Here is a 26,827-nt window from a genome sequence, read left to right on the forward strand (position 1 = left end):
ACCAGAGCTGTTCACATTTGCATCTTGCAATCAGGAAGGTTTTTTACATCAATCAGGGAGATATTTAGAACAACATTTAACATAAGAGGGACAAAAAATTTCCATAATCAGGGAGATCTTCAAATTTGTTCAGCAGAACATGGAAAGATTGGGTAGAATTTTTAGGGAGCTTTCTGCTCAATCAGAAAGAGTTGGCAGCACTGTATTACTGAACTACAACTGTGCGGACAAATACAAAAAAAAGGAAGAAAAAAAACACTAAAAAAACAGAAGCATAGAATTGTTTGTTTCAGGTGCCTGAGAATGCCAGAAGCATGTTTAAGATTCAAATTTTTTTTAGGGTGAAAAATAACCTCTTTTTCTAAAACTAACTTCAAAGGATGTGTCTTTTCAACAATGGTTTATAATATCAAAAGCTCCCCAGTGCTTTTAGCCAAGCACGTTTTTTTGGTGATTAACTTGTGGTGGTATTAAACAAAAGTACATGTACGAATCCCCAGCCGTGACACTTGTGTTCTTAAGCAAGACACATAACCATTGCTTCGTCCTTCGGATGGGACGTACATGTAAAGCCGTTGGTCCCATGTGTTGTGAAACTCATGTAAAAGAACCAAGTGCACTTATCGAAAAGAGAAGGGGTGCACCCCGGTGCTCCTGGCTGGATTGGCAGTATATTGCGCCACAGCACCTTGTAAACCATTACATGGTGCTTAAGAATTAGGTCTCATATCTCAAAATTCGCCCCACTCCTTGCAGTAATAATTACCTGGCGCTTTGTATCCTTTGGCAAAAGGCGCGTTATAAATACGGTTGTTATTATTATTATTATTTTTATTACATTACAAGAAAAGACCCAAACAAGACGTCTTGCTTATACCTTAATGACTTTGAGTAGAATGTTGAAACGGTCCACCTCCTGACACAGCACGGTGGTCAGGGAATTAATACGCCCCTTAGCATCAACCTAAAGTTCAGAAGAAAAAAAGAATAAATCAATCAGTAGAATTGTGACATGTCATTGCCGAGTGGTCTAGTTCACTCCGGACCCGAGCTTTTGTGTTGTCAGCTGCAGTAGAGTGTGGGTTCAAATCTCGGTCATGACACTTGTGCACTTGAGCAAGGCACTTAAAGGGAAGGTACACATTTGGTAATTGTCAAAGACCAGTCTTCTCACTTGGTGTATCCCAACATAAGCATAAAATAACACGCCTGTGAAAATTTGAGCTAAATTGGTCATTGAAATTGCGAGATAATGGTCAAAGAGAAAAATAGTTGGACGAATCTGTGTGCTTTAAGATAGGAATAAAAGACTTCTAGCTAGAAGTATTTAATTTTTTTAGTGAGAAATAACCTCTTTCTCAAAATCTATGCTACTTCAGAGGGAGCCATTTCTCACAATGCTTTATACTATCAACAGCTCCCCAATGCTCGTTACCAAGTCAGATTTTAAGTTAACATTTGTTTTTAGTAATTACCAAACGTGTACCTTCCCTTTAACAATGATTGCTTCATACATGTCATAAAAGTTAGAAAGTCAATGAATTCTGCTATACCAGCCAGGCTCCAAGTGGATGACTATCTATTGTTGGAAAATGAATGGATCACAAAACTTGAGTACATGTATGTATGACCTTGGTCCTTGGGCCCTCTTTAAAATTAATAGTGCAATTTGTGTGTCTCAACCAAAGTGACTATATACTGTACCCAAATGTTTTTTCTTTATCCCTGATGCAAATTTTCAACTATTAAATTGTTGCGGCACTCACACTAATTCAAACTGCAAGCTATCTCGGTGGTCTAGCTGGTAGAACATATACATCTAGAACATTTAAGAGGGCAAAGGTCTTACGCTTGTGGATTTATTTTTCACAGCGCCAGAGGGCTCGAAAAACTGAGGACATCAGTGTATGGGTGTAAAAAAAAAAATTATCATTATTAAAATTTTCATTTTTTAGTAATTATGTTTCAATATTTTGAGGTATGTCTTTACCTTAAACATTTCCTGGTAAGCCAACTCGATATCCAAGACGTCGGGCAGCTTGGAGAGAATGTTCTCAGCTAGTTCAAAGACGATGTCATCGTTGCTCATACCACCACCACCAGCGGCCATCCGAGGTTGAACCTCCAAGATTGTACCAATCAACTGCTGGGTCTCTTGCCGCTAATTCGAGAAAATCAATCAAACATGACAAAAATAAGGAGTTTGTCTAACCAATCTTCTCTGTCCTTTCCACACATGGGTTTACCACCCTGCTAAAGAATTGGCTGCTTTGCCCTGCAAAATTAAATGCTGCCCAAAAATAAAAAAATGATGAACAGAACGTAACTTCAATTGCTGCGCCGAATGCTGGTACAGGTACTCTTCGAGACAGAAGGCCGAGTTCGATAGCTCACTGACAGCCAAATTCATTGGAATACACAATCTTTCATGCATGAAACGTTTCTCAGATTGAAATGTTTTTGAATCTCTCGCTCTAAAACCACATTCCTTTGAAAATTAGTTGTTTCTAAAATGTTAACTATTATCAACAGCTGCAGAGATCTTACCAGGTAAGTTTTTTTTTTTGTGGCAAATCTCTAAGAATGTGTAAATTCTTTTTAGTGGTTTTTAGAGGGGTAATACCAAAGGTATACCCTCCCCATTAACAATTAAGTCAAAAAGAAACAAAGTACGTTCAAATAAATGTTTAAAAAGTCCTCATAGTATGAGACATTTTGTTTACATTTATTTTTCAACTGACCTGGAATGAAATGTTAGCGTTTCCGAACATAGCAAAGATCTCGGGTTCATCAATGATGGGCAGATGCTCAATGTAGTGTCGATACTCACTCAGAGTATCCAGGTCAGGACAGTAGTAAATACCTACAGACAGACATGAGCAAAAATAATACAAAGAATTATCAGTATTGAAAAAGAAAAAAACAAACAATCAAATGCGACTTTGCTTTTGAAGAACCCGAGTTGTCCCGGGGTGCCTTCTGGCTACTCTTTACAGAATGGGTAACTATTTCATTAATGCCCCCACTGGAGGGCCATGTGCGAGGTGGCCAGAGAAGGACACTTAAGGACACTTAGAATATACAGTGCCTGTCAAGCTTGTTGGTGCAAGGAGCTCATAACCAATCCATTCTCAGCAACAATTGCACCTATCCGTTAAAACACGCCTCTCAGAATTTGAATGTTGACGCAACGATCCAAACTCCCCACCCCAAGAGGGCAGTCTTTCTTATAATGGAATGCTACATGACTTGGTCCCCCTTACCGGATTCTGAATACTTGTAGTCTAGATCCAGGGTCTCTGGAGCGAAGAACCTCCTTAAGACTGTGCGTAGACATCGTTGATCCCAGACGTCCGTTACACGCCCACCATAAGTGATCTATAAAAAATAAAAAATAACAAAATAAATCTGCAGTTCTTCTGCACTTTATCTACTTATTCTGGTTAGCACACTTTTGTTGTGCTTAGCAACTTTTAGTGTTTAAGCAAATTGAGACGAAGATGTGTCTCCTAAATTAAGCAGCTGTTTTTTTATAACACCCAAGCAGATCCTTGCCAATTGATTGGAGGATTGTCCGTCATGTGATAGCAAATAAAAGTACTATGGCACGCAACAGTATGTCACTCACCGAGCATTTTTTGTTCCATTCACCGTGCATGGATTGTTCTATTCAACTCAGCTCCGCCTCCTTGAATACAACATTCCATCTTTCAAATCATGAAAACATTTGCACCATTGCACACATAAACGCTCATTTTTTGTATACTATTGCTTGGTATATTTAAGAGTCTGCTATATGAGTAGAGGATCTTGGATTTGTTACAAACCTCTCCTGTGATATAGATCAATGCATCCCACGGGATCTCTCCATCAGCCAGGAACATCCTCAGATTCTCAAGAGCACACTCTCGATCGCTGTCGTTGAACTCATACTGTAATCAGAAAAGGTAATATCAAAGTCTTATTGAAGCCTTATATAGCGCACGTATATGTACATCTACCAAACTAGGTACTCAAGGCGCTGAGTATATACAAACTTTCAGAAAGATAGGTTATTGCAGTGATGAATTCTGAGACCCAATTATTTAGCACCTTATAAGGGTATACAAGGTGCTACGTCGCATAAAGCAGCCACAGCCAGGAACAATGGGGCGAACCCCTTCACTTTTGGATAAGTGCACTGGGTCCTTTAACATGCATTACACAACACATGGGACCAACGGCTTTACGTCCAATCCGAAAGACGAAGCAGTGTCTTGCTTAAGGACACAAGTGCGACGGCTTTGGATTTGAACGCACAATCTGCTGACCAGAAACACCAGAGTTTGAATTCGGTACTCTTAACTGCTCGGCTACAACACTTCCACGAAAAGTACATAGTTTGAAGGTTATGTGAGGTTAGGAAGTGTTTTTTTCTAGGTCGACAGTGGCTGGGGAGAAGAGGGAAGTGAGAACTAAACAAAAACCGGAGTTCTGAGCCTTGGCTTAAACACCTAAAAAATCAAAACATACAGAGCTTGAATATTACACTCATTGGTACACTGGCCCCAAGGCGAGTGATTTCACTGATGGGCCAGTTAACTAAAGACAGGACCAGTCTGATTGTCTTTTTTCAATTCAACATCTTTGTCTCAAAAGAATGATGTTCAAATGCTGAGTTTAAGGCTCACAAATATCTTTCAATAAAAAAGATAAACCTTTTCTTGTGATTTGTTCAAATGAACCAGTTTAGATGATAAAACTGTGTTCGTATTTTGATTCTAATCTCTTTTCATTTTGATTCTTGTCTAGTAGATAAAACCCTGGTTCATTAAAGATTCTGAGCTTCATGTCCTGCAGACTTGAGACCTGACATAGGCAACAACTATTTTACACATGAAAACAATCTAGATAAAATCAGCCTGAGCAAAAAATACCCAACCAGTAAATTGATTGACATGTATTGATGAAAAGTACGAACCTTGATATTCCAACCTAGAGGCCCAAACTTCTTCCGTTCTTGAATGATGGCGTGGAACAGGCAGACACCAAAGTTCAGCTTGCGCCACTTGATCCCTAGAACTGTTGACAAAACAAGACGACATTGTAGCATTTGAAAAGGTAGGACGACATCAAACAATTTGCTAATCCTCTTTAATTTGAAGTAATGAACCACAAGGGAAACAGACCAGGTAAACAAGGGAAACAGACCAGGTAAACAAAGAAATTTTACTGGAGTCCTAGGGATCTGAGACCTCTTAAATTTGTCCATGAGAATCAGTTTTCAGGGTCAAAATATTTGGAGTTCTTTAGAAGTATTAATATTAATATATATTTGTGTTCCTACTTTCACTACTTTTGAACCAACATGACCAAAGAAGGTATCAACAGTGGGTTTCAACAACATTAAAGCATAGCTTGTGGTCTTTTAAAGTGTATCAAAATACCTGGGTCAACAAACACCTCAATTTGCTTTTATTAATTGCATCACATTTCAATCCCCTTCAATCCCTTTAACCAGATTGCTGTTTTGGAGACACTAACCTCTTGATTAAATTTTTGTTGAAAATGATAACTGTACATGTATGTGCTACTTATTGATTAGGTGGAAATAAATGATTAATTGACTGAACTGACTAACTGATTATTCCTGCTGAATGGGGCCTCATTACATTTGCCGGAAGGAAAAGCAGCAAAATATATACCAAAGACCTTTGCCTTTGACCACTTACTGTGTTCCTCAAACTGTTGAGATGTCATCTCCGAGAAGGCTCGACGGACGTTAGCCCTGAGGCCCTTTGGGGGCTCGTTGGTGACTTTGACGCTGTTCTGCAAGACAGAGACAGGGAACTTAGTTGTCGGCATGGAGCTAAGGAAGAGTCTGAAATCATCGTGAATCTCGGCTCCGGGCTCTCCTAGCTCTTTAATCTTCTCCTCCATGGCCAACATCCAGGACGCAGCCAAGTGGCAATTCTGGGAAAAGAAACGAACAGAATACTTTAATGGTCTTGTTAAAGTACAGTGGTTATAGAGTCATTGCTGACCAAAAGGTCTGAAAGTCTGGTGTAATTGTCAGTAGGTATATGTGATGCGATCAAGCAAAGTGAGTTGTTTGAAGAGCCAAATAATTTTTTCAATTTATTATACATCTCAAAAGAGCATGATCTATGCTTTAATAACTGTTAAAAACCATGCCGATACAACTTTGGTTCCAAAGTTGTGAAAGTAGAAACACCAAGAAATGCAAGAGAAAAAAGGAAATATGCTCTTTTGTCAGCTGCATGATCCAATTAAGTCCACAGTATAAAACACATGGAGATAACAGGTATGAGTTGCCAGACAACTTCATGGCCTCCTTTTTTGTTTATGGACTTGCCCATAGTCGTGATAATGATAACTTATTTGGTTATTATTCTATTTTTAACACTGATCTAGTGGAATATCCAGTTAATTTTCTAACCATGTCAATTGATTGTTTGTTTGTTTATATGTTTGCTTTTTGAGGTGTTGGTTTGTACATTTGTTTGTTCTTTGGGTAACTTACCTGCAAGAACACCCAGTCGCCGTTCTTCACGGCAATGTCGATCATCTTCTCTGCAACGGGACCCTGTCCCTGACCCAATGAGATGGCCTGGATCCTCTCCATGAAGCCCCTCTCCTTGGCAAACCTCTGGAAGGCACCCATGGGATCCGAGCCGGTACTCAGCACAAAGACCAGGGGTGTGTAGGGCGTCATGTCCTCGTAGAGGGTGGCTAGATCCACCGCAGGGCTCTCCACAAACACCTTGCCGAGGTTCTCGCTGACAAAGTCAGTCACGGCAAACACGACCTAGGAGGTTGATCGGGGAAAATAAAATAAAATGATGATCACAATAGAGAAAGATAGTAAAAACACAATTAAGAAACAGGCGAGATATATTATTCCTTGGAAAAAGTAGGAAAATGTCATTAAGAACATGGGCTTACCCAAATGTGCACATAGTGTAAGCTTTAATTAATATACTTTTCACACTATTTGATCACAATTTTGTTTTCCAAAGGGGAAAATAAAATTGGAAATCAGACTACAGTAGGAAGAATATCATGCCTGAAGAAAATTGACAAATCCTGAAGACAATTATAATGGACTCAACATTTATGAACAAAACAAATTAAAAAGTAAAAAGATTATTTCTGTTGGTTTCCAAAGCATTCAACCATAACAATGATAACATTTGAGGCATTGCATGGCGAGGTATCAATGTATATTTGGTTTGCAGTAACAACATGTGTAGTAAAAAATGTCTCCCAAAATCTGAAAAAAATCTACTCTGCAGTAGAATACAAAGCGAGACGAGTTCCCCAAAAAACATAATCTACCCAGCAAGTAGATATTCACAAGGTGTTGCCGCAAACCAAACATGGTACATAAAAACAAAGTTCTAAAATCTCACAAATTTTGATTAGTGTTTTTTAAAAAATTTTTTACTACAAACCTTTTCTTCCATGAAGCACTTGACCAGCATGAGTTTCTGGAAGCTGGTGAGCCGGTCATTCCAGTGACCTTTGACCTTTTTGTCATCCTCCACAGCGGCCGGCGGCTCCTCGCCCTCAGCAGGGGGTGGTGGGGGTTCATAGGGCGGGGGTACCGGACCGTAGCCCTCCCAAGATGCAGGGTTGGGTGTCACCTGATTGATGGAAAAATGAATTTGTGTTATTGAACTGAACAAAAAAGTTGGGTTAAGTGTTCCATATGATAAAGACATTGGGATCCAATTAAAGGAATCATTTTCAAATTATTATTATTATTATTATTATTGGAAAATAATAACTTAAAGCAATATTAAAGATAGGGTCAACTTTGGTTTCTAACAATGCACTACTTTTATTTATCATGTTTATAGGCAAAATTATTTTTAAAAGTTGCAATAAAAGTCACATGATAGTCTGAAAAAGCGCTTTTCCTGAGGCCAAAAGGTAAAGATCATTGTTTGATAGATGTTCTTTGTGCATCTATTCCTGAGGCCAAAAGGTAAAGATCTCATTGTTTGATAGATGTTCTTTGTGCATACAAACATGCTAGATGTTCTTTGTGCATACAAACATGATAGATGTTCTTTGTGCATACAAACATTTGGGTGACCTCAATGTCCGTGTACCTGGGCCCAATTTCATGGCTCTGCTAACTGTAAGCACAGAATCTGCGCTTACAGAAGCAGGGAATTCTGTGCTTACACGGGTAAGCGGCAAATTTTGGCTTTTGCGTGTGCCTACTCCACGTTACTAGGCATTCTACGCTTACATACAAGGCAAGCGCAGAAATTCGGCGCTTGCAGGTTAGCAGGGAATCGTGATCGTAAGCACAGAACTCGGCGGTAATCAGAGCCTTGAAATTGGGCCCACATATCGTCTTGCGTTATGCAAGGGTTTCTACTGCTTTCCACAGACCCCTTACTGAACGAGGAATGCACCTCCTTGAAATGTACATGATGTACATCTACCATTTCCATACATAGGTGTGTTTCAGTGTGCTGCACGTTGCGCAAGAGGTCTATAGTGCAAATGATTCTCAGTCTAAGGATGTCTTACCTCGAGACGACCCATCTTGCAGTAGATTGGGGTAGCCACCAGATCCCTCAGTAACCCTTTGAAGGCAGGCACTGAGTCGTCTAAATCAAACGTTGTGTTCCAGACATAGTCATTTATCCAAGGTATATCTGGCTTGGATGGATGCTCCTACAAAGACAACAAAGTTTGTAGGTTTTAATAGTCACTGTTATTATTAATGGTTTATTTATCTCATCAATACCAATTACAAAGACACTTGCTGTAACAATACTGACTTATGTCCCTAAATTGTACAATATGGTAGTCAATACGATAAACATCAGTAAACATTAAAATGCTCAAATGAAACAACGCCCCCAAGATAAAGGGGCAAAATGACACAGAATTCCACAAAAGGACAAACTTAATCCCACTACTGTCCCTACCTAAATCAGGAAAACAACATTAAAAGTTCAAAAACAAGAACAGCAAAAAAAAATAAAATAATTTGGACTGGTCTTGTTAGTGCAACACTGGTTAGTGCGGCATTCATTAGATGACAAGTGATCAGACTTCCATGAATAATTACAACTAAATACACTGCACATCCCCTTCCCCTCCAATAAGTAAAAGCACCCTTTGCCGTGCAAACTCCTAGAACTTACATGTAAGTGCAAGACAAGTAGAATGCAGTACAGCATTGTATGGTGTCGAGGCCGAGCAGTTTAGGGCATCGGCACGATCAAACTCAAGTTCCGGTTGCTAAGTCATCAGGGTGTGGGTTCGAATCCCAGTCATGTCACTTGTGTCCTTAAGCAAGACACTAAACTACATGTGTATACTTTTTGACATGTCATCATGTGCTGAGGTATAGGACCTCCATAGCACCACCCTTAATAGCAGTTTTATAACCACCAACTCCGATAAGGAAGTTGAGAAGATCATATCATTCCTGCTACATTTTGAAGATATTACCTTTTCCACGCCAGCTGTACCCCTCAGGAAGAAGTTCCACTCAGTCTGTTTAATCTTGTCTTCCTGCCTCATGATATCAGCACAAAGCATGAAGGAATACACCAACTTGTGCACCTCAAACAAACCCCTGATAAAAACAACAAGAACAAGTGTTACAGAATGACAAACAATTTCAAACTATTTCACACGAACAAAGGGAAGCCCTTTTCACACTACTCTATTCTCCGGGGGGCAACCACTCGGGAATAACGGCTGGCCCTTTCAAACTCGGATCGTTACCCCCTTGATCTACCACGACAAATGGGCATTCCCCGTGAAATAGTCATCCCTGCTCTGTCATGTCTGGAGTAGGGGTAAGTGCTAAAACCCCGGGGTATTTTTGAAATGTGCAGCCACAACCCTTGGAATAGGGACCTATGTACAAGTACATGTACATGTAGGCAGGGACAGTGTGAAAGTGCAACGGGATAGCCTCCCTAGGGCTGTGTTCCACAAGGATAAGAGATACATGTACAATGTTAAAAGGGCTTGAGTCTCTAAACAACCCTATCACTAACTCAAGGGAAAATAATGCTTATTTTTCAACCATACATTTATTCAAACCAAAGTGGTAGTATTATACCTTGAGACGTTTGTGTAGACAGCTATGGTGGTTTGACGCAATAAGATCTGGAGCCGAGTGTTTAAATCCTCACTCTTCTCACTGTTTTCTATGCACTGGTTGAAGAGCTGTCAATCAAAAAGAAAATGGAAACATCAAGACAATTCAATAGGATTCTGGCTGGTAGAGAAGAATGCACTAACGTCCCAGTATTTATGAAGCAATTTTGGTTGAGTGCCTTGCTAAAGGGTATAAGTGTCATGACTGGAATTTAAACCCACCCTCTGCTCTGACAACACCAGAGCTTAAGCCCAGTGAACTAGACCACTCGGTCACAACACGCCACAACAGCTTTTATCCAGACCCCACTGCTTTTTAAAGAATTATTGGACTTACATTTTTGAAGTACTATATAGAGCAAGTACTACATGTAACACATAGTATCAGTCTCAGTCAAGTGTCTGTAAAGTTTGTTTGTGTAGATGATCTTCCCATCAAGGGAACTCGGCAAACTCCCACAAGGGTGAAATAAACACCAAGCTGGCAACAGTCAATCTCTCTCATACAAACATTGGTTTCATGTCTATGATTATGAATTGCACAATATAAGAAGTTGCGATTCAGTAACTTGACGACAATACGTAATCTAGTCATTGTTAAAGACAGTGGACACTTTTGGTAATTGTCAAAGACCAGTCTTCTCACTTGGTGTATCTCAACATATACATATATAATAACAAACCTGTGAAAATTTGAGCTCAATCGGTCGTCGAAGTTGCGAGATACTTGTAATAATGAAAGAAAAAACACCCTTATCACACAAAGTTGTGTGCTTTTAGATGGTTGATTTCGAGACCTCAAATTCTAAACTTGAGGTCTCAAAATCAAATTCGTGGAAAAATACTTCTTTCTCGAAAACTATGTCATTTCAGAGGGAGCTGTTTCTCACAATTTGCGATCAACCTCTCCCCATTACTCATTACCAAGTAAAGTTTTATGATAATAATTATTTTGAGTAATTACCAATAGCGTCCACTGCCTTTAAAACAGCTGTTTGCTTGGTAGAATTCAAACCCACATCCTTGTGTTTGCAAGTCATACAGTCTCAACCACATAGCGACTAGTTGGGATTTGAAGTCTTCAGACTTACATTTTTGAAGTACTTGAGTGAGTACTGATACATGGGGTCAATCTCAGCCAGGGAGGCCACAACAAAGTACATGACGGACCCTCTAGCTGCGACTACTCGATACTTCTCACGAGCCAGGGTGATCTTCTCTTCAGTCTGCTCTGCCTCCTTCAGACGGGTGCTGATTACACCGGATGTCACCTTAAGATGGAAACAAATATATTTGAATTTCAAATGAATGTTATCTCAAGTGTAGAATCATTTAAAGGCAGTGGACACTATTGGTAATTACTCAACATAATTATTAGCATTAAACCTCACTTGGTAAAGAGTAATGGGGATAGGTTAGCAGTACAAAACATTGTGAGAAACGGCTCCCTCTGAAGTGGAGTAGTTTTGGAGATAAAAGTAATTTTCCACGAATTTGATTTCGAGACCTCAAGTTTAGAACTTGAGGTCTCGAAATCAACCATCTAAACGCACACAACTTCGTGTGACTAGGGTGTTTTCTTCTTTCATTATTATCTCCCAACTTTGATGACTGATTCAGCTCAAATTTTCACAGGTTAGTTATTTTATGCATATGTTGAGCTACACCAACTGTGAAGGCTAGTCTTTGACAATTACCAATAGTGTCCACTGCCTTTAAACAAAATTAAAGCTGTTATCTCGAATCCATTCAATGGTTTTGCCTGAGATTGATGGATTTATATTTCAGGGCAGCAATGTGAATTTACCACGCAAGTCTATACCTAAACAAATCATAACACATAGCATTATAAGTACATAACAGAATAAGGTACAGGACTGTTTTGTTTCCACTTTGTTTTGCCGATTGCCAATGGACTGTTTTACTATCCATGTATTATGAAAAATGACTAGCAGTGCCAATTACAGGATGTGAATGAATGAAACTGAAATATCTTGACACATTGGTGTGTACTTGTGAAACCGCTGAAATTTTACTAAAAGATGCTAAATTTCTGATGATTTATAAACTGAATACATCACCACAAATGCCAAGGTAGTGGTTTAGAAACAATGGATGTTGTGTTCCCCCAAAATCCTTAAAACAGGAAATTACATCAGGAAAAATCTCAAAAAACAGACCTGCTATTGGACACAGAAGTATACAATAAAGCTCTCCCAGATGTTTTATCTCTACGAAATCCTGAAAGAATTCTACCTTAGATTTATTGAGCGTATCAATCAGCTCCTCATTGTCCAGGATGTTGCCCTCAGATTCAAAGAGCAGCTTAAGGATGCGATCCTCGATGGCCTTGAGTTGGTTCTTATCAGCGTTGATGCGGACAATCAGTTGGTTCCGCTGCTCCTCCAAGTCAGGACGCTCCAGTCTCACAACATCACTGTGTCCAAGAAAGGATCAAGTTACGTAATTCATAAATACACCCAACAGTTGATCAATTCCAATTGGTCGAGATGGCATCATGTTGCGTGTGATATATACATGCACAGCAAGGAATATTTAAACATAGGCATGGCATGCAACCTTACATGGCGTTAATTTATGCATACGCACAAACAGAGCCCAATAACGAAACAGAGCCCAATAACGTGAACAAAATTTATAAGTCGCAATTTTGAAGTAGACTTTTGCGGACCAGGCTAATAATCTCAAGGGAGATCAACTCACATGAGATAATCTCGAAAGAGATAATCTCAAATGAGACAATCTCAAGAGAGATAATCTCAAGAGAGATAATCTCGAGAGAAATAATCTCAAATGAGATAATCTCAAGAATGATAATCTCAAATGAGATAATCTTATGGGAGATAATCGGCGTGCTAGACCACTCGGCCTTTTCCCACAGCTTCTTTCCACCTACTTACCTGAGCAACTGGTCTTCAAGTCCAGACTTAGTGACAGTGAAGTTAATGATGGTGACTTTGATGCAGACCTCAGGGAGGTAGTGAGGGTTGGCCATCTTGGTTGTCATGTAAAATCGGAAGTTCTTGTCGTAGTCGATGTCGCTGTCTCCGAGACGAATGAGGAGACGGCCACCCTGAAAAAATAAAAATAATAATAATAATTAGCATTGTTTCAAAAATCAGTTGATAAGCTCAAAGTTTTGAGAGCAGTTCTTAAGGACCTTCTCAAAACCACGGCTTTGACTCCGTATCAGACCTTGCAATTATTCTGAAATAAATTTAGGTTGAGCAAAGACAAAATTACTAAAGCGGGATATAATAGATGTTAAATTTTGCATCGGGGATAAAGAATATTAATTTTTGTTTTTACCCATACACCGATGTGTGTTAGCACTGTATACTCAGTACTTTCCCGAGTCCTGTGAAAAAATATCACAGGCATGTTACTCGGGTGGGATTCGAACCCACGACCCTTGCAATTCTAGAGCAGTGTCTTACCAACCGAGGTTGCCCGGTAGCTAGAGGCAGTTCAAATCCTATGTTTTGGCAGCGGGTACCGCAACGATATAATAGATGTTAAATTTTGCATCGGGGATAAAGACTATTAATTTCACAATATTAAAGTCACATCCCCTTAAGGTGATCCCCTGGCTGCCGCTCCCCAGGTTGTATCGTACTTTGGATGCGGGATAGCATTTTTAGCTATTTAGCTGTTGGCTGTCTTCCTATTTCGTAGGTGGTCAAGTTTTTAAGACATCATGATGGAAATCCAGAGCGATGATTTCAAGAAGAAATGATAAATGTTTCTGACAGCAATGCTTCAAAACAAAAAGAACAAAAAGTCACATCCCCTTAAGGTGATCCCCTGGCTGCCGCTCCCCAGGTTGTATCGTAATTTGGATGTGATCCCTGGCTACACTGCAGTTAAGGGTTGTATGACTTCTGACTGGCATCCCCGAACAAAGATATCGACAAAATAGGGACACTGCCAACATAGGGCTAGATAGCTCAGTAGGTAGAGCGCCAGCTCGTTCATTCGGAGGTCGTTGGTTCGAATCCCACTCTAGTCAATTTTTTGTTCAACCCCGAAAATCATTTCAAAATTTACCCAGTCAGTTTCCTTTGTGGTTTATATTGACTAATGAAGGTGAAACTTCCACAGGTAAGTTATATTACACATCTTCATTCATAATGAGTAGGGATTCATGTCATGACCAAAAACTTGATCTACAAAAAGATACCAACACCCTTTAACATGTTTCAGGAATAAGACCTGGACAGGGTTAGGGAGCTGCATACTTCTGGTCCAGAATATTTACTTGGCGAATGACAACACAAACATTTCACACAAAGCTCCTTGAGTATCACTTTAAGTTTAACTGTTTCCACCATTTACCTGTACGAACGTCTGCTTGAGCAGGATGGGTTCCAGGGAGGGATCTAGACTCTCTTCAACCTCTTCTAGAAGGACTGGCATGCCGATACGGATGCAGTTCTCTAATGTCCTAAGGAAATTACCATCGGTCAGCTTGATCACCTTCAGACCATTCTTGGCTTCACGGTTACGGATCCAGCGATTGGCCTGAAGGATGACGAGATAAATAAATTAGTTCACTAAAAGATATATTTGTTTTAGTGTCCTTATAAGATATGACGTTAGGCTAAGCATGGTGGCAAACTACTAAAGTAAGTAAGGTTTGTGGTGATGCCATGTAAAATCTCTAGTGAGTAGTTGGGGATCTTGGTGGTACTGCTCCTTACATGTACAAAAAAACTTCTAGACTGAAATGCCAAGATTGCTTTAAGCAAACTTTGTTTTTGATATTAGCCTAAAACTACAGGTTCAAGGGAGAGTCTAGAGTAAAGAACTAGCAAAGTTTTAAAATTACATGGCTAGATTTTTGTCGAAAAGAAATGTCTGTAAAGAATTCTTTCTCTGCATGTATTTTGACGGTTGATGCTGGGTTATAATGAATAAACCGAGAGAAGTGATGCGATCAAGCTAAATGAGTCGTTTGTCGGAAGAAACAAGCCAAAATATGCTAACAGGGGTGACTTAAAAAAAGGGTTACAATTAGCATTAAGGACAATAATCTGATGTATTTTTTAATAAACAACTCGACTTTAAACCCCCTTTTCTCAGTTTTATTATACTGCATATCTTGGTAATTCTACTTTGTTGACTTGTGAACAAAAGGTGATAGCAACATGATGTTTTAACAGCATCAAAGCATAGATTATGTATTTTTTTATGAATTTGGTAGACAAACAACATACTGCTTAATGGCATCAGAAATAAGAACTGTGTATTATCATTATTTTAATTATCATTTCGAATAATTTTCCTGTTTGTAACTAACCTGGTCCTGGGGATCAATCATAAGAGGCCAGCGCCTCCCACGGGTGACAAGGATGGCATTCTCTGTAGACACGTTGTCTCTGGGCAAACCATCTGCATTCCACTGTCTGATCTCAAACGGATCGGCCAAGACCTAGAGGAAATAGTTTTGAGACGATAAATATACAGGATTTGAGGCATTGTTCATGGTGAGATATCAATGTATATTTGGTTTGCTGGGTTTGGGAAACAAGGCTATTGAAACACATACCTTGAGCAGACTCAAGTCGTCTGTTACAGGGATCTCAAGCTCTTTGCATCGGTCAGTCCAGCGCTGGACGAGCTCAATACGGTAGGAGCTGGTGAAGGCACCGAAATAGGCCACACAAGCTGCGGCCACGAAGACGTTGCCGACAACGTTGCCTATCTCTTTCTGGAACTCCTGGAGTTGTGGATTACACACATGGAATGAACACATTACAGATATTTCTTCATACTTGCAAGCAAGGGTGAATGCGACTTATCAAGTACGCATTGTTTTCCAATTCTGAAGCAAGGAAATTGGCGCACAATTCGCATGAAGAATGAGCAGGGCTCAATAGTAATAGTACAATCAGTGTATGTGTCTGTTGTTGATTATGTGTAAAACAGCTCTGCAACTATCAAATGGATACCTCATTCATTTGCGGATCTTGATTTTTAATTTTACACAAATTTTTCATTTGAAGTCCTCTAGATTGTTACGGAAATTAAATTTCCATTAACAACCTTATTATTACATAGCACCGAGTACAGTATGCAAAATATTTTGCATAATTATTGCAGAACTTGGCAAATCAGGTTGGTCCAAAAGGGAAAACCACACAAATATATCAATACTTTTCATGAGAAAGCTTTTTGCTTCAAGTACTTTTGGTACGATGACATTTTCAATTCAATTCAATTCAATAATAGGTTTATTCCACACTCTTGTTGTAGAAAAAGAACAATTGTGAGAATTAAACAATACATTGAAATGTAACAACATCAAAAATGCATTAAATTGTACAGGAACAATATAATCTTAAAGCAAATAATAAATAAATAACTAGGAATTAACTATGTTCAAGATAGGAGCGAGAGCATGAGGCTGTTAGAGCAAGCCGAGGCGCCAGTGTTCCATCAAAGATTTTACCTGTACACTCTCCTGCCATCTTCCCTGTTCATCTCCAAGAGCCGTCGTCAGTTTACCGGCACGCTTCAATCTAGCCGCAGTCTTGGCCATGTTCTTAGTCAGTGTCTCTTTCTCATTGACGCTGGCATCGTAGGAGGCCTGTAACTCGGCGATCTGACTCTCCACGGCGGCCAGCTTGTCTTGCTTCTCCTTGAGCACTGACATAGTGGCAGCTAGCTCTTCCTCTGCTTCACGCAGCCTGGTAGCAAAGGAAAATAGACGTTATTAAACCACCCCTAACAAAGATTCTGCCTTTCACTGGTTTAGAGTGCATCACGTAATGTCTTATTTTAACCAGTAAGCCGAGCGAATGTGGTGCTACACTCCATGCAAATAAGATACTATATCTATTGCAACTGATGTATTATCCAATGGCAACCAATGTAAAAGCCCATAGCAACAGCAGCTTCTCGGTAGCTACATGTAGTCATCTAGGCACAAATGTGTAAGGGGTGTTATAAAACCAATATTTACTGTTTGTGCTAAGGTTTGAACTACATGTAAGACTTACTTGGCGATCCCCGAGGAGGTTTATGTTTATATTTGTGCCAACTCCTAATTTCCAACTGTAACAGTCACTTACTTCTTTTTCTTTGGCTCCACTGTGCGGAACACTTTGGAGTACAGATCCATTGCTCTCACCCACATGCACATAGACTTACAAGCCTGCAAGAAAAAAAAGAAAAAAAACTTCTTTAAAAGTCTTGATGGTTTTATTACACTAAGGTTTAAACCAGTTTGCTGTGGACGACCCGATAACAGGCAGCAACTGTTATGCGATGTACAGCAAGAGGGACAGATTGTAGCATTAGAATCAGGTAGATGTTTGGTCTTTAGAAAAAAGTAGGAACATTTCATCAAATAAAAAGACTGGCCTACATGTGCACATCATGGAGGCTTTAGAAGAGGTTTCAAGCTATCTATTCACAACTTTTCTGATTTTAGGTGCAAAATGCCCCCAAAACAGGCAATGAAAGAGTTAAGAATGTATTGTAATTATTAGATTACTGTTCTTAGTTTAAAAGTGGCATCTCTAACCTTTGATGTTTTCTCAACCACATCAGGAACAAATCTAGGATTTTCGATGTACTTCTTGAGCTTCTTGAGGAGAGAGTCGGGAACATTGTCCTTGTCGTAATCCATGAGCCTCTTCAAGAAGTTGGGGTCGCTTAGTAGACCCTTGGCAGAAGGCCAGTCAGGCCTTGACGGGGGAAGAGGGGTTAAAGGAACAATTTGAAATGATTAAATTTGGAGAAGCTAACCATTTGAGACATGAGTCTACAATCTAGGGGTCAAATTCACAAAGGTCTTAAAATCTTCTTCCAAGCCCAATTTTCTGCTTACTGCCAAATTCTGTGCTTGCAGTCACTATACTTCGCTTACATAGCAAGCATAACATTTTTTACACTAACTTCGTAAGCAAAGAATGCCCAGTAATGTGGAGTTTTAGTTTTACATTTTGGATAAAGCGCAAAGGGAATTAATCCAGAGAAAACCCGCACAATCAAGTAGGGACTGAAAACCCAATCCACACAGCGCCCCCGGTGTGATTGAACTGGGGTCCCAGATGTGGAAGGCAAGGAAAGATGTGGAGGAAAGATACCACTACGCCAATCCAATAGCAATCATGATAGCAGATTTTTAAAAGTCTCAATAAAAAGGCACCAGACTATTTTTCCTTCCAGCCTCAGTTCGATTATTATTGACTCGAATGGCAATAACTCCATATGGCTCTACCAAATAGACCAATAAATCGTCTAGAGGACCGACTCACTTGACTCCCAGTAGGATACAGATTGCCTCCATGACAGTAAGCACCATGTCCGGTGGCTTGTTGAACACCTTGATCTCAGAGATGTCGTTCTTATCCAGGGAGTCCAGTGCCTTCTGAGCAGAATCCAGGGCGGGGAGGGCCTCTTCCAGGTCACGCTGGGCGTCTTCCGCGATGGCTTGGGTCTCTTCCGCCTTCACCTTGGCCGTTGCCTCGTCCTCGAGAACCACTTTTCGTACCTGAGCATCAAGTGAGATAAGACTTAAGGCTACATGTATGGTAGAAAAACACTAAGTAAAGCCTGGTTCAAACTTCCAGTGAATGTGAACTTGCTAGCCTCCCAAGACTAGTTTTGCAGTGAGCGCTTCGCAGGAGTTGAACTTATTTCAACTGTTGCAAATTATGTGTTGTGAGTTTTTGACGCTAAAATTTGTATCGCATTCGCAATCACAGGAGGTATGAACCGAGCTTTAGTAAGGTTTTGCGTTAACACCAGGTAAAAATCTCTTATGTGAGTAGAGTTGGCTCTGAGAAGAGCCGGTTTCTGCTTGGCATTTCGATCAGTGTGCTCTGACCTTTGTACAAAAGCAGTCAGAGCACACTGATCGAAACGCCAAAGCTATTTTGTATCATTTAAAGTCAAATCTCTACGCAATCCAGGCTGGACTTTTTTCCTTTTTTTTTTTTTTTTTAATAAGAGACTGCCTTATATCACAAGACCACGGACAGCCATTTCAAGGGAAGGGCTACACATTAACTGACTTGGGCTTCCCACCCAAATCAACTGTCATCGAGGGCTCATTACCCCCATTTAATACAGCTGATAAGGATGTAGGCATGGGTGTTATTCAATATGATAATATGAAACAGATTTCCGGTTACAATTTGAGAAATTCCCATCCCCGTTTCCTACCAACCTGATCGGCTTTCTCTTGATCCACGGCCAGCCTTTCCATCAGTTTCTCAGTGTCGCTGGATTTCTGTTTCAGGACGGGCTCCAGGGCAGTCAAAGACACCTCCATGTCAGCGACCAAGGTATTGGTCTCAAGAAGCTTGGTCAGACCGTTCTTGACACGGTCGCGTGCATTCACTAATTGCCTGGTGGTAGGGGTGGACAGAAAAAAAAATAGAGTTACAGTTGTTAGCAATACGTACTTCTCACATCTGTCCCAGTCTTGGTGTTTCTCTAATGACCACCCTTGTTAGTCTTTGGGAGATGTAATAGTTGATGTCCACAATGGGTATATGTTTTTCAAATAAATGTTTAAAAACAGGAAAAGATATTTCACATATTTTCAGAACATGAAGAAAAAATATTTACCTAAATTGAAATGAGCTCATTCGATTGTTTCTTTTGAAAACCTAACAATAACACATTGCACACATTTGGGGAATGAAGGAGTAAATCTTATTTCAACAAAGTTCTCCTTTGACAATGTTTGAAAGCATTTAACCTCTGTGAAACAGAAATATCAACCTCTGTTTTTGATTTTTTGTTTACGTCTAAAATGTTTACAAACAAGACCATACTTGCATGTTGCAGTACATGTACCTGCTGCTTAAGTGTAGAACTCAAAATACCTCTAGCTATCGGACAAGCCCAGTTGCTTAGTGGTAAGCCTGCTCTAGAATGGCAAAGGTTTTGGTTTGAATCCCACCCGAGTAAGCCTGTGGACTTTTTTCACAGGACTCGAGGGGAAAGTGCTGATTATACATGTAACTAACATCACTGTGAAAGTTTAACATTTATTACAAAATACTTACTTTCTTTTCTCTGAGAGCATAGAGAGGTAGAGATTGATGAGCTCTAGGTAGCTAGTAGGGGTGGTGTAGTATCGACGACGCAGCTCAGCGTAGAAACGCTCGGCCATGGAACTCACGCTGGTGTGAATCTCAACGCACATCTCAGCGATCTTATTCTAAATGGAGAGAATAGAGGCAAACGGAACGGGGTGTTATTGTGAATATCCATGTGAATTCATGTCATTGTGAAAGTCATCATGAATACATGTCATTGCGAATGTTATTGTGACAAGTGGTAAACAACTTGGAGGTGGGGTGTCAATGGGTAACACAGCCCCTTATTAAAGCCTATTTTTAATCAGAAATTTAGATTTAAATTTAAACTAAATATTTTGTAAAGACTCAGGAAAGTTTTAAGCTTATTTGAGGTATTGCATCAACAAAATGACCATTAAAATGTGGCAGTGTAATTGAAAGTTTTTTTAAATTAATTATTGGGGGTATCCTGAAATTAATTCTCATCCATCACCAATGTGCAAACAATTTCATGCATGAATTATTTCTCAAGATTGAAATGCTTTGGGGTAAAAAAACACATTACTTTGAAGGGAATCAGCTGCAGAGCTTCTCACCAAGTAACTATTGATAGTCATTATTTCCATTTTTTTGTTTACCAATCTACGAATGTTGTTACTTGTTGTCAAAAGCTTTTACTAGACTTAACAAGCTATTAAGGTAAAAGGCAAGTGAGAGAACATCCCGTTTCCTTTTTATCAAAGACCATAACAAACAAACTTCTCAAGATCTCCCCCTATGGATCCATACCTTCATTCCTTCCTCGCCAAGATCCACAGACTCAAAGAATGTCTGCGACACGGAAAGCAAAGCCTCACGTGGCCACTCTGTGAACCAATCGATGGTGCAGCAATTCACCAACGACGGGAACATGCGACAACGCGACCTGAACGCGTCACCCACAGGGCTCATACACAGCACGATGTGCAGATTCTGGCGCACCCGGTTGATGAAGAAGTTGAAGATCTCATCTCGGTTGCCCTCCGATACGCCTGCTTCCTTAGCGGCTTGTCTCACCCCGATGATGACACGTTCGTACTCGTCCGCCTCAAAGAGATTGGGCACTTCACCGGAATTCAGAATATTGTTGATGTCTTCCAAAAATTCCTCCACAACGATCTAAGGGGATATGAAAGTTGGAATTTGACTTAAATAATCAGCAAAAAGGTTTGTATATCAAGGATTTATTTGACACATCTATACAAACATTAACTGTTGGGAAACTAAGGGAGGCTGCCAACATTGTGCCAAATAGCTTGGTTTGGAAAGAGCCACCACATTGTAGGTCGCAGGTACAAGTCTCGCTCAAGTTATTATGTTTTTGTTTAACCCAAATTATTTGTAAAAAATTTACCCAGACATTTTTCCTTGTGGTTTGCGTAATAACATCTTTCCATTGCCTTCCCCCTCTAGCACCCCACCCCCCCCCCCTATAAATCCCACCGGGGGCACTATGTGGATTGGGTTTTAGTCCCTACTCAACTACGTTGGTTTTCCCTGGAGTTCCCTGGGGTTTTCCTCTCACAATTAAAACTCAATCTTCCCTCCTGGTCTTCTCTCCATTTGGTTCTTGGCTAACATAGTGAATAAGTTTGCGTTTCTAAGAGCCCTTGGCTTCAACAACCAGAATAAATAAAGTAAAAATTAAATGAAACGATCAGAGATGATAACAGCTATTATTTATCTCGAAAGCAGTTGTGACATCAACTTCAATTTAATCCATGTAAAAGTACTTGGCTTCACGACCAGAATAAATAAAATGAAAATGAAATGAAATGAGTTCTTCAGAATGTCACCTGTGTATCCGTGAACAAGAAGACAGTGTTGAGGTTCTGCACTCCGGCCATCTCATAAAGCTTCTTCAGATCATCGTGGAACGAGTCGTAGTTATAGCCACGGCTCAGCTCAATCTGGAAACACCTGTAGGTGCAGATGTGTGCCGCGAGTCTTGTCAGGGACTGCTTACCGGTACCACCCACGCCGACCAGCAGTGCGTTACCACGCTGCTGACGAATGATTCGCACAATCCTGTCCAAAACAAAATAATAAAAGCTTTATTTCTTGGCTCTGCATTTGTCATGTTTGTTCTGGAATTCACTTCCTTAATACCTCAGACAAATGCACATCACTCTCTTTCAGCAGACGCTTAAAACACACTTGTTCGCGCTTGCTTGTCTTACAATTTAACAGTACTTAAACTCAACTTCTACTAGACCGGCACCTTTCAATGGTTTACAGGAAACTTTAAGCATGTATAAATGGCCGAAAACAGCAGATTAAACCATTAATAAAGGCCGAGTCACACTGCAGCGATTACAAAAATGATAACGATCATGACGCAAAGAGAACGCATTCTTTTGGTTGAATTGCTCCACGCAGAATAAGCACCGTTCATTCAACCAATAGAATGCGTGCACTCTCTTTGCGACGTGATTGTTATCGTTTTCATTATCGCTGCAGTGTGACTCGGCCTTTAGTCTGCTGCCACCGTGTTCCCTGGATGTAAGTTATTTAAGACTAACCTGGCAACGTGCTGCACTGCATCCATGAAGAAGACCAGCTTCATCTCCTTTGAGGACGCCATGTTGCAGTCATCAAGATACTGAAACAAAAGAAACACAACATCTACATTATACAGTTTACGATTACAAACAATAAACATACACGTAACTAAATACCAGCAAGTTTTATAGGTAGGGAAATGTATGTGTCACTAATTAAAAAAAGGGAAACTTTCACACAGTTTTAACCTTCAAACACTTTCTGACCACAGACGTAGTAAGTGTGGAAGCTCCTTAGCCTTAAGCTTAAACAAGTCACAACATACAAGAATTTCAAAGTTTCTCATTGTCAATATCAAGAGGAGAACACAAAACAACTACAGACAATCAGCCTTATTTGACATCTAGTTCATGCATTTTTGTTTGATACCCAGTAAATCTTGTATTTGCACATCTTTGCATATATTTTCTACAAAAGGCATAGGGACAAGTTTTATCATATATGTACCTTACGCGCTATTTAAAACGGTTTGTCATTTTTAATCAATTACTCACATCTTGCAAGACGTTCCTGAGCTTGTTGGCGTCTGCGATGTCCTCGTACAGTCTGTCGCTCTCGTCCGCTCCCATCTTCATAAAGTCGCCGAAGATGATCGGTGTCTTGACGAACGCCTCTGGCTCGATGTTCTGGCTGAAGTGCTTGCCGGCCATCTCAGCCATGATCTCATTGAAGTAGGCCTTGTCCTCTAGGTTGATGAGGCGGTCGTGGAAGACGCGCTGGCACTCATGGCAGAAGAGGCGGAATATGCCCACCTGATCGCGGATCACTCCTGGGTCGGCTTGCAACACACCTGTGAAATAGTTGATGACTTTTAATTTCACTTCTTGGTTAATGAAAATATTGTCAAGAATTGTAGTGTACTTCTTATGTACATTGTAATGTCTTAAAAATAAACCTCATCCATAATTAAAGACAATCAGTGTTTAAGAATATACTTTTTGTTGAAGTAAACTTGATGTGGCTTTTATGCAACTAAGCTAAATGGAAATACCAGTTTGGAAAAACAAGCCAAAAACAGGACAACAGGGGTGAAACTTGCACAACCCAAAACCCCGAAAAATTGTAAAATCAAAAGAAGGTTAAAATTTCCATTGAAAAAAATGTGCCGATGCTTTTCCAATAAACAACTCGGCTTGGAACCCCCTTTTTTTTAGTTTTATTTTTACAAATCTCTCGGTGTTTCTACTTTTACAACTTTTTAACCAAAGGTGCTACCAACATGGGGTTTTAACAGCTTTAGCATTGATTGTGCATTTTCAAATTCTCAATTATTCTTTCTTTATTACCCCCTTTCCTTCGCAGCAAATATTTTTTTCAGGCTCTCAGGAGAAGAGTCACTGGCATCCCTGCTTAATGTATAAAATAACTGTATAAAATAAAGTGACCTGGGTTGACAAACGACTCACTTTGTTTAATCGCATCACATGTAAGAGCCATTATTATTATTAATATTATAATACCTTGGACACATTTGGATAAATCTCTGAGATTGAAGACATAGTGGGACTTGGCAGGTGTGGGCAGCAGGTCAGTGCTCATACGGCCGTAGATCTCCACAGCAGCACCCACGATGGCCTCAGAGGTCTGCTTCACAGCAGGGGGAAAGTCATGCAAGAATCCGTTGATGATGGACTGAAGAAAAAACAAAACAGAAAAACAAGTATGATATTTGGCCCTTAGAAAAAGGTAGGACAATTTAATCGAGGACAAGGGCGGACATACATGTACAATGGTATGGGCTTTAATGATTTTTTCAGGCTTATTTTATAACAATTTTCCCCCCTCTTTTTCCAGAGGCTTCAAAAATCGTAATATAGGCTGAAGTAGGAAGAATTCCATGTCTGGAAAAAACATAGAATTAAAATCGGATAGCACTGCCGGTTCAAGGAAAACAGGACCCAGTTTAATAATAATAAATAATAATGAAAACTTATAAACCGCACAAATCCATAAAAGCTCATGGCGCTTAAATACACACTAAAATAACACAATAACATTAAAATAATATACAATAACAAAAGTCGAAACCTAAGCCTAAGTCTGTAAGTGGAGAGATATCTAGAACATGTGGTATAGAATACAATACAAATGCAATATTCATGAAAACATCAAAAAAGGTATACAAAAAAAGAACACAAATTAAGCTGTAGATCCTTGCACTGATGTAACACACAGCTACATGTACAATGGACTGTCTGCCCATCTTTCACAGTCAAAGTGAGGGTTAAGGTAATTGTGAGAGCCTAATTGCCAAAAAATGCCACAGATTTACATTAATTTACTTATACGGTTTATAGATAATGAAGGTAGAAGGCGTCTCTTAAAATATTACTTGCTGAAGATTTTTTGAGAAATGAGTAAAACAATAACACACAAATAGTTTTTGTCTCAGGCCAGGAGAAGAAAACAAATCATAATCCTTACCATGAAGATGTGTTTAAGACTGTGGTCGGATGCGGTGGGTACACAGAACATGCTGAAATGTCTCATGAGTCGAGGTGTTACAGGGTTACGTCCTCCGCCTGGTGGGGCACAGGCTGCAGACAATGTCACATCCTAAGATAACAGACAATAGAAAACGAATAAATAAGTAATATTCAAGGATAGAAGTAGGATTCGAAACTTTGCATGGTGGAAGTATGTAACAGAGGTTTGAGGTAACACCTGGTGAATAACTCTTTATAACAGTGTTGGTTCTGAAAAGAACCGCTGGTTAATGACTCAATGTTTCAAGCAGTTTGCTTACAACACCTGAAGATAATCTGAGCACACATCTGAAACTGACCGCAAACCTCTCTTAAAGGCCCTGGACACTATTGGTAATTACTCAAAATAATTATTAGCATAAAACCTCACTTGGTACAGAGTAATGGGGAGAGGTTGATAGTATAAATTGTGAGAAACGGCTCCCTCTGAAGTGACAAAGTTTTCGAGAAAGAAGTAATTATCCACGAATTTGATTTCGGGACCTCAGATTTAGAATTTGAGGTCTCAAAATCAACCAACTTTGTGTGACAAGGGTGTTTTTTCTATGTCACTATTATCTCGCAAGTTCGACGACAAATTGAGCTCAAATTTTCACAGGTTTGTTATTTTATGCATATGCTGAGATACACCAAGTGAGAGGACTGGTCTTTGACAATTACCAATAGTGTTCAGTGTCTTTAATCATTGAACAGTTCCTTTTATTCACACTGTGAATTTCTACAGCATGAATATTTTGATAAATTTTTCTACTAATATCTTTAAGACAGTTAACCATAAAGATTATGCATTCAAATCATTCTTTCAAGTTTTATTGAGTAAGAAGAAGGTCTTTAAAATATCCTTAGCACACAGCAACTACATAAACTATTTTTCATGGAAAAATACATTGTAGTAGGCGGGTCATTCCGCAACGACTCACCTGAATATCTTTCCAGAACAGTTTCTCTCTGTCATAGAGACCTCTGAAGTCTTGGTATTGTCTGAGTAACTCAATGGGAGGCTGGGAACCATACGTATCCAACTTGGGCATGTTCAGATCATCCACGAAGATGATGATACGCTTCCCTGCTGGTGCACCTGAATGGAAAAAAAAAACGAGAACAAACATTGATTTAGCTTTGTCGGACACTGACTTATGACTAGCACAGTATACACAAGTTCTTTGGAAAATATACCCACAGAGGATAACTAAAGTGGGATTCAAACTGGTTTTTGCAGTAAGGATCACCACTTACTGGGCAAGCGTCGTATGTCTGCACTAGCTGTGTTTAAGGAAGAATGCCTAGATATGTTGAGTACGCACAAGCACTTAACATAAGCAGAATACACTGCTAACCTGTGAAAAACACTTGACAAAAGCGCAGTATTCCCTACTTCCGTAAGCACCTACAGTAAACAGAGCCATGAAATAGGCCCTGGTGACAAGAGGACAGTTCAAATCCTTCGCTTAGCTAATGTGGTAAACCCATTGAAAACGGCAAACCATCTTCGCCATTTACCGTTGTTACCAACCTTTGCCTATTGTCGCAGGGTGTTTA

General features: G+C 39.7%; 1 protein-coding gene across 3 annotated transcripts in view; it reads right to left on the minus strand.

Annotated features, from left to right (window-relative positions):
• Nucleotides 1-26,827, minus strand: part of LOC117288170 (dynein heavy chain 6, axonemal-like) — a 70,368-nt gene that overhangs the window by 13,432 nt on the left and 30,109 nt on the right. For all 3 annotated transcript variants that reach the window (XM_033768900.1, XM_033768899.1, XM_033768898.1), the window contains exons 35-65: nt 26,209-26,366; nt 25,227-25,358; nt 24,263-24,434; nt 23,297-23,592; nt 22,763-22,842; nt 22,037-22,268; nt 20,991-21,359; nt 20,187-20,341; nt 19,340-19,520; nt 18,426-18,661; nt 17,690-17,852; nt 17,235-17,317; nt 16,613-16,850; nt 15,710-15,880; nt 15,461-15,592; nt 14,497-14,682; nt 13,062-13,234; nt 12,397-12,577; nt 11,232-11,411; nt 10,103-10,209; nt 9,481-9,607; nt 8,548-8,694; nt 7,455-7,646; nt 6,524-6,808; nt 5,712-5,952; nt 4,961-5,061; nt 3,828-3,932; nt 3,264-3,378; nt 2,742-2,863; nt 1,991-2,161; nt 878-964 (exon numbers count right to left, since the gene is read on the minus strand). In XM_033768900.1, coding sequence (XP_033624791.1) covers nt 878-964; nt 1,991-2,161; nt 2,742-2,863; nt 3,264-3,378; nt 3,828-3,932; nt 4,961-5,061; nt 5,712-5,952; nt 6,524-6,808; nt 7,455-7,646; nt 8,548-8,694; nt 9,481-9,607; nt 10,103-10,209; nt 11,232-11,411; nt 12,397-12,577; nt 13,062-13,234; nt 14,497-14,682; nt 15,461-15,592; nt 15,710-15,880; nt 16,613-16,850; nt 17,235-17,317; nt 17,690-17,852; nt 18,426-18,661; nt 19,340-19,520; nt 20,187-20,341; nt 20,991-21,359; nt 22,037-22,268; nt 22,763-22,842; nt 23,297-23,592; nt 24,263-24,434; nt 25,227-25,358; nt 26,209-26,366 — 5,318 coding nt within the window. The remainder of the gene's footprint in view (nt 1-877; nt 965-1,990; nt 2,162-2,741; nt 2,864-3,263; nt 3,379-3,827; nt 3,933-4,960; nt 5,062-5,711; nt 5,953-6,523; nt 6,809-7,454; nt 7,647-8,547; nt 8,695-9,480; nt 9,608-10,102; nt 10,210-11,231; nt 11,412-12,396; nt 12,578-13,061; nt 13,235-14,496; nt 14,683-15,460; nt 15,593-15,709; nt 15,881-16,612; nt 16,851-17,234; nt 17,318-17,689; nt 17,853-18,425; nt 18,662-19,339; nt 19,521-20,186; nt 20,342-20,990; nt 21,360-22,036; nt 22,269-22,762; nt 22,843-23,296; nt 23,593-24,262; nt 24,435-25,226; nt 25,359-26,208; nt 26,367-26,827) is intronic.

This window comes from Asterias rubens, chromosome 3 (assembly GCF_902459465.1).
Source record: "Asterias rubens chromosome 3, eAstRub1.3, whole genome shotgun sequence".
NCBI lineage: Eukaryota > Metazoa > Echinodermata > Asteroidea > Forcipulatida > Asteriidae > Asterias > Asterias rubens.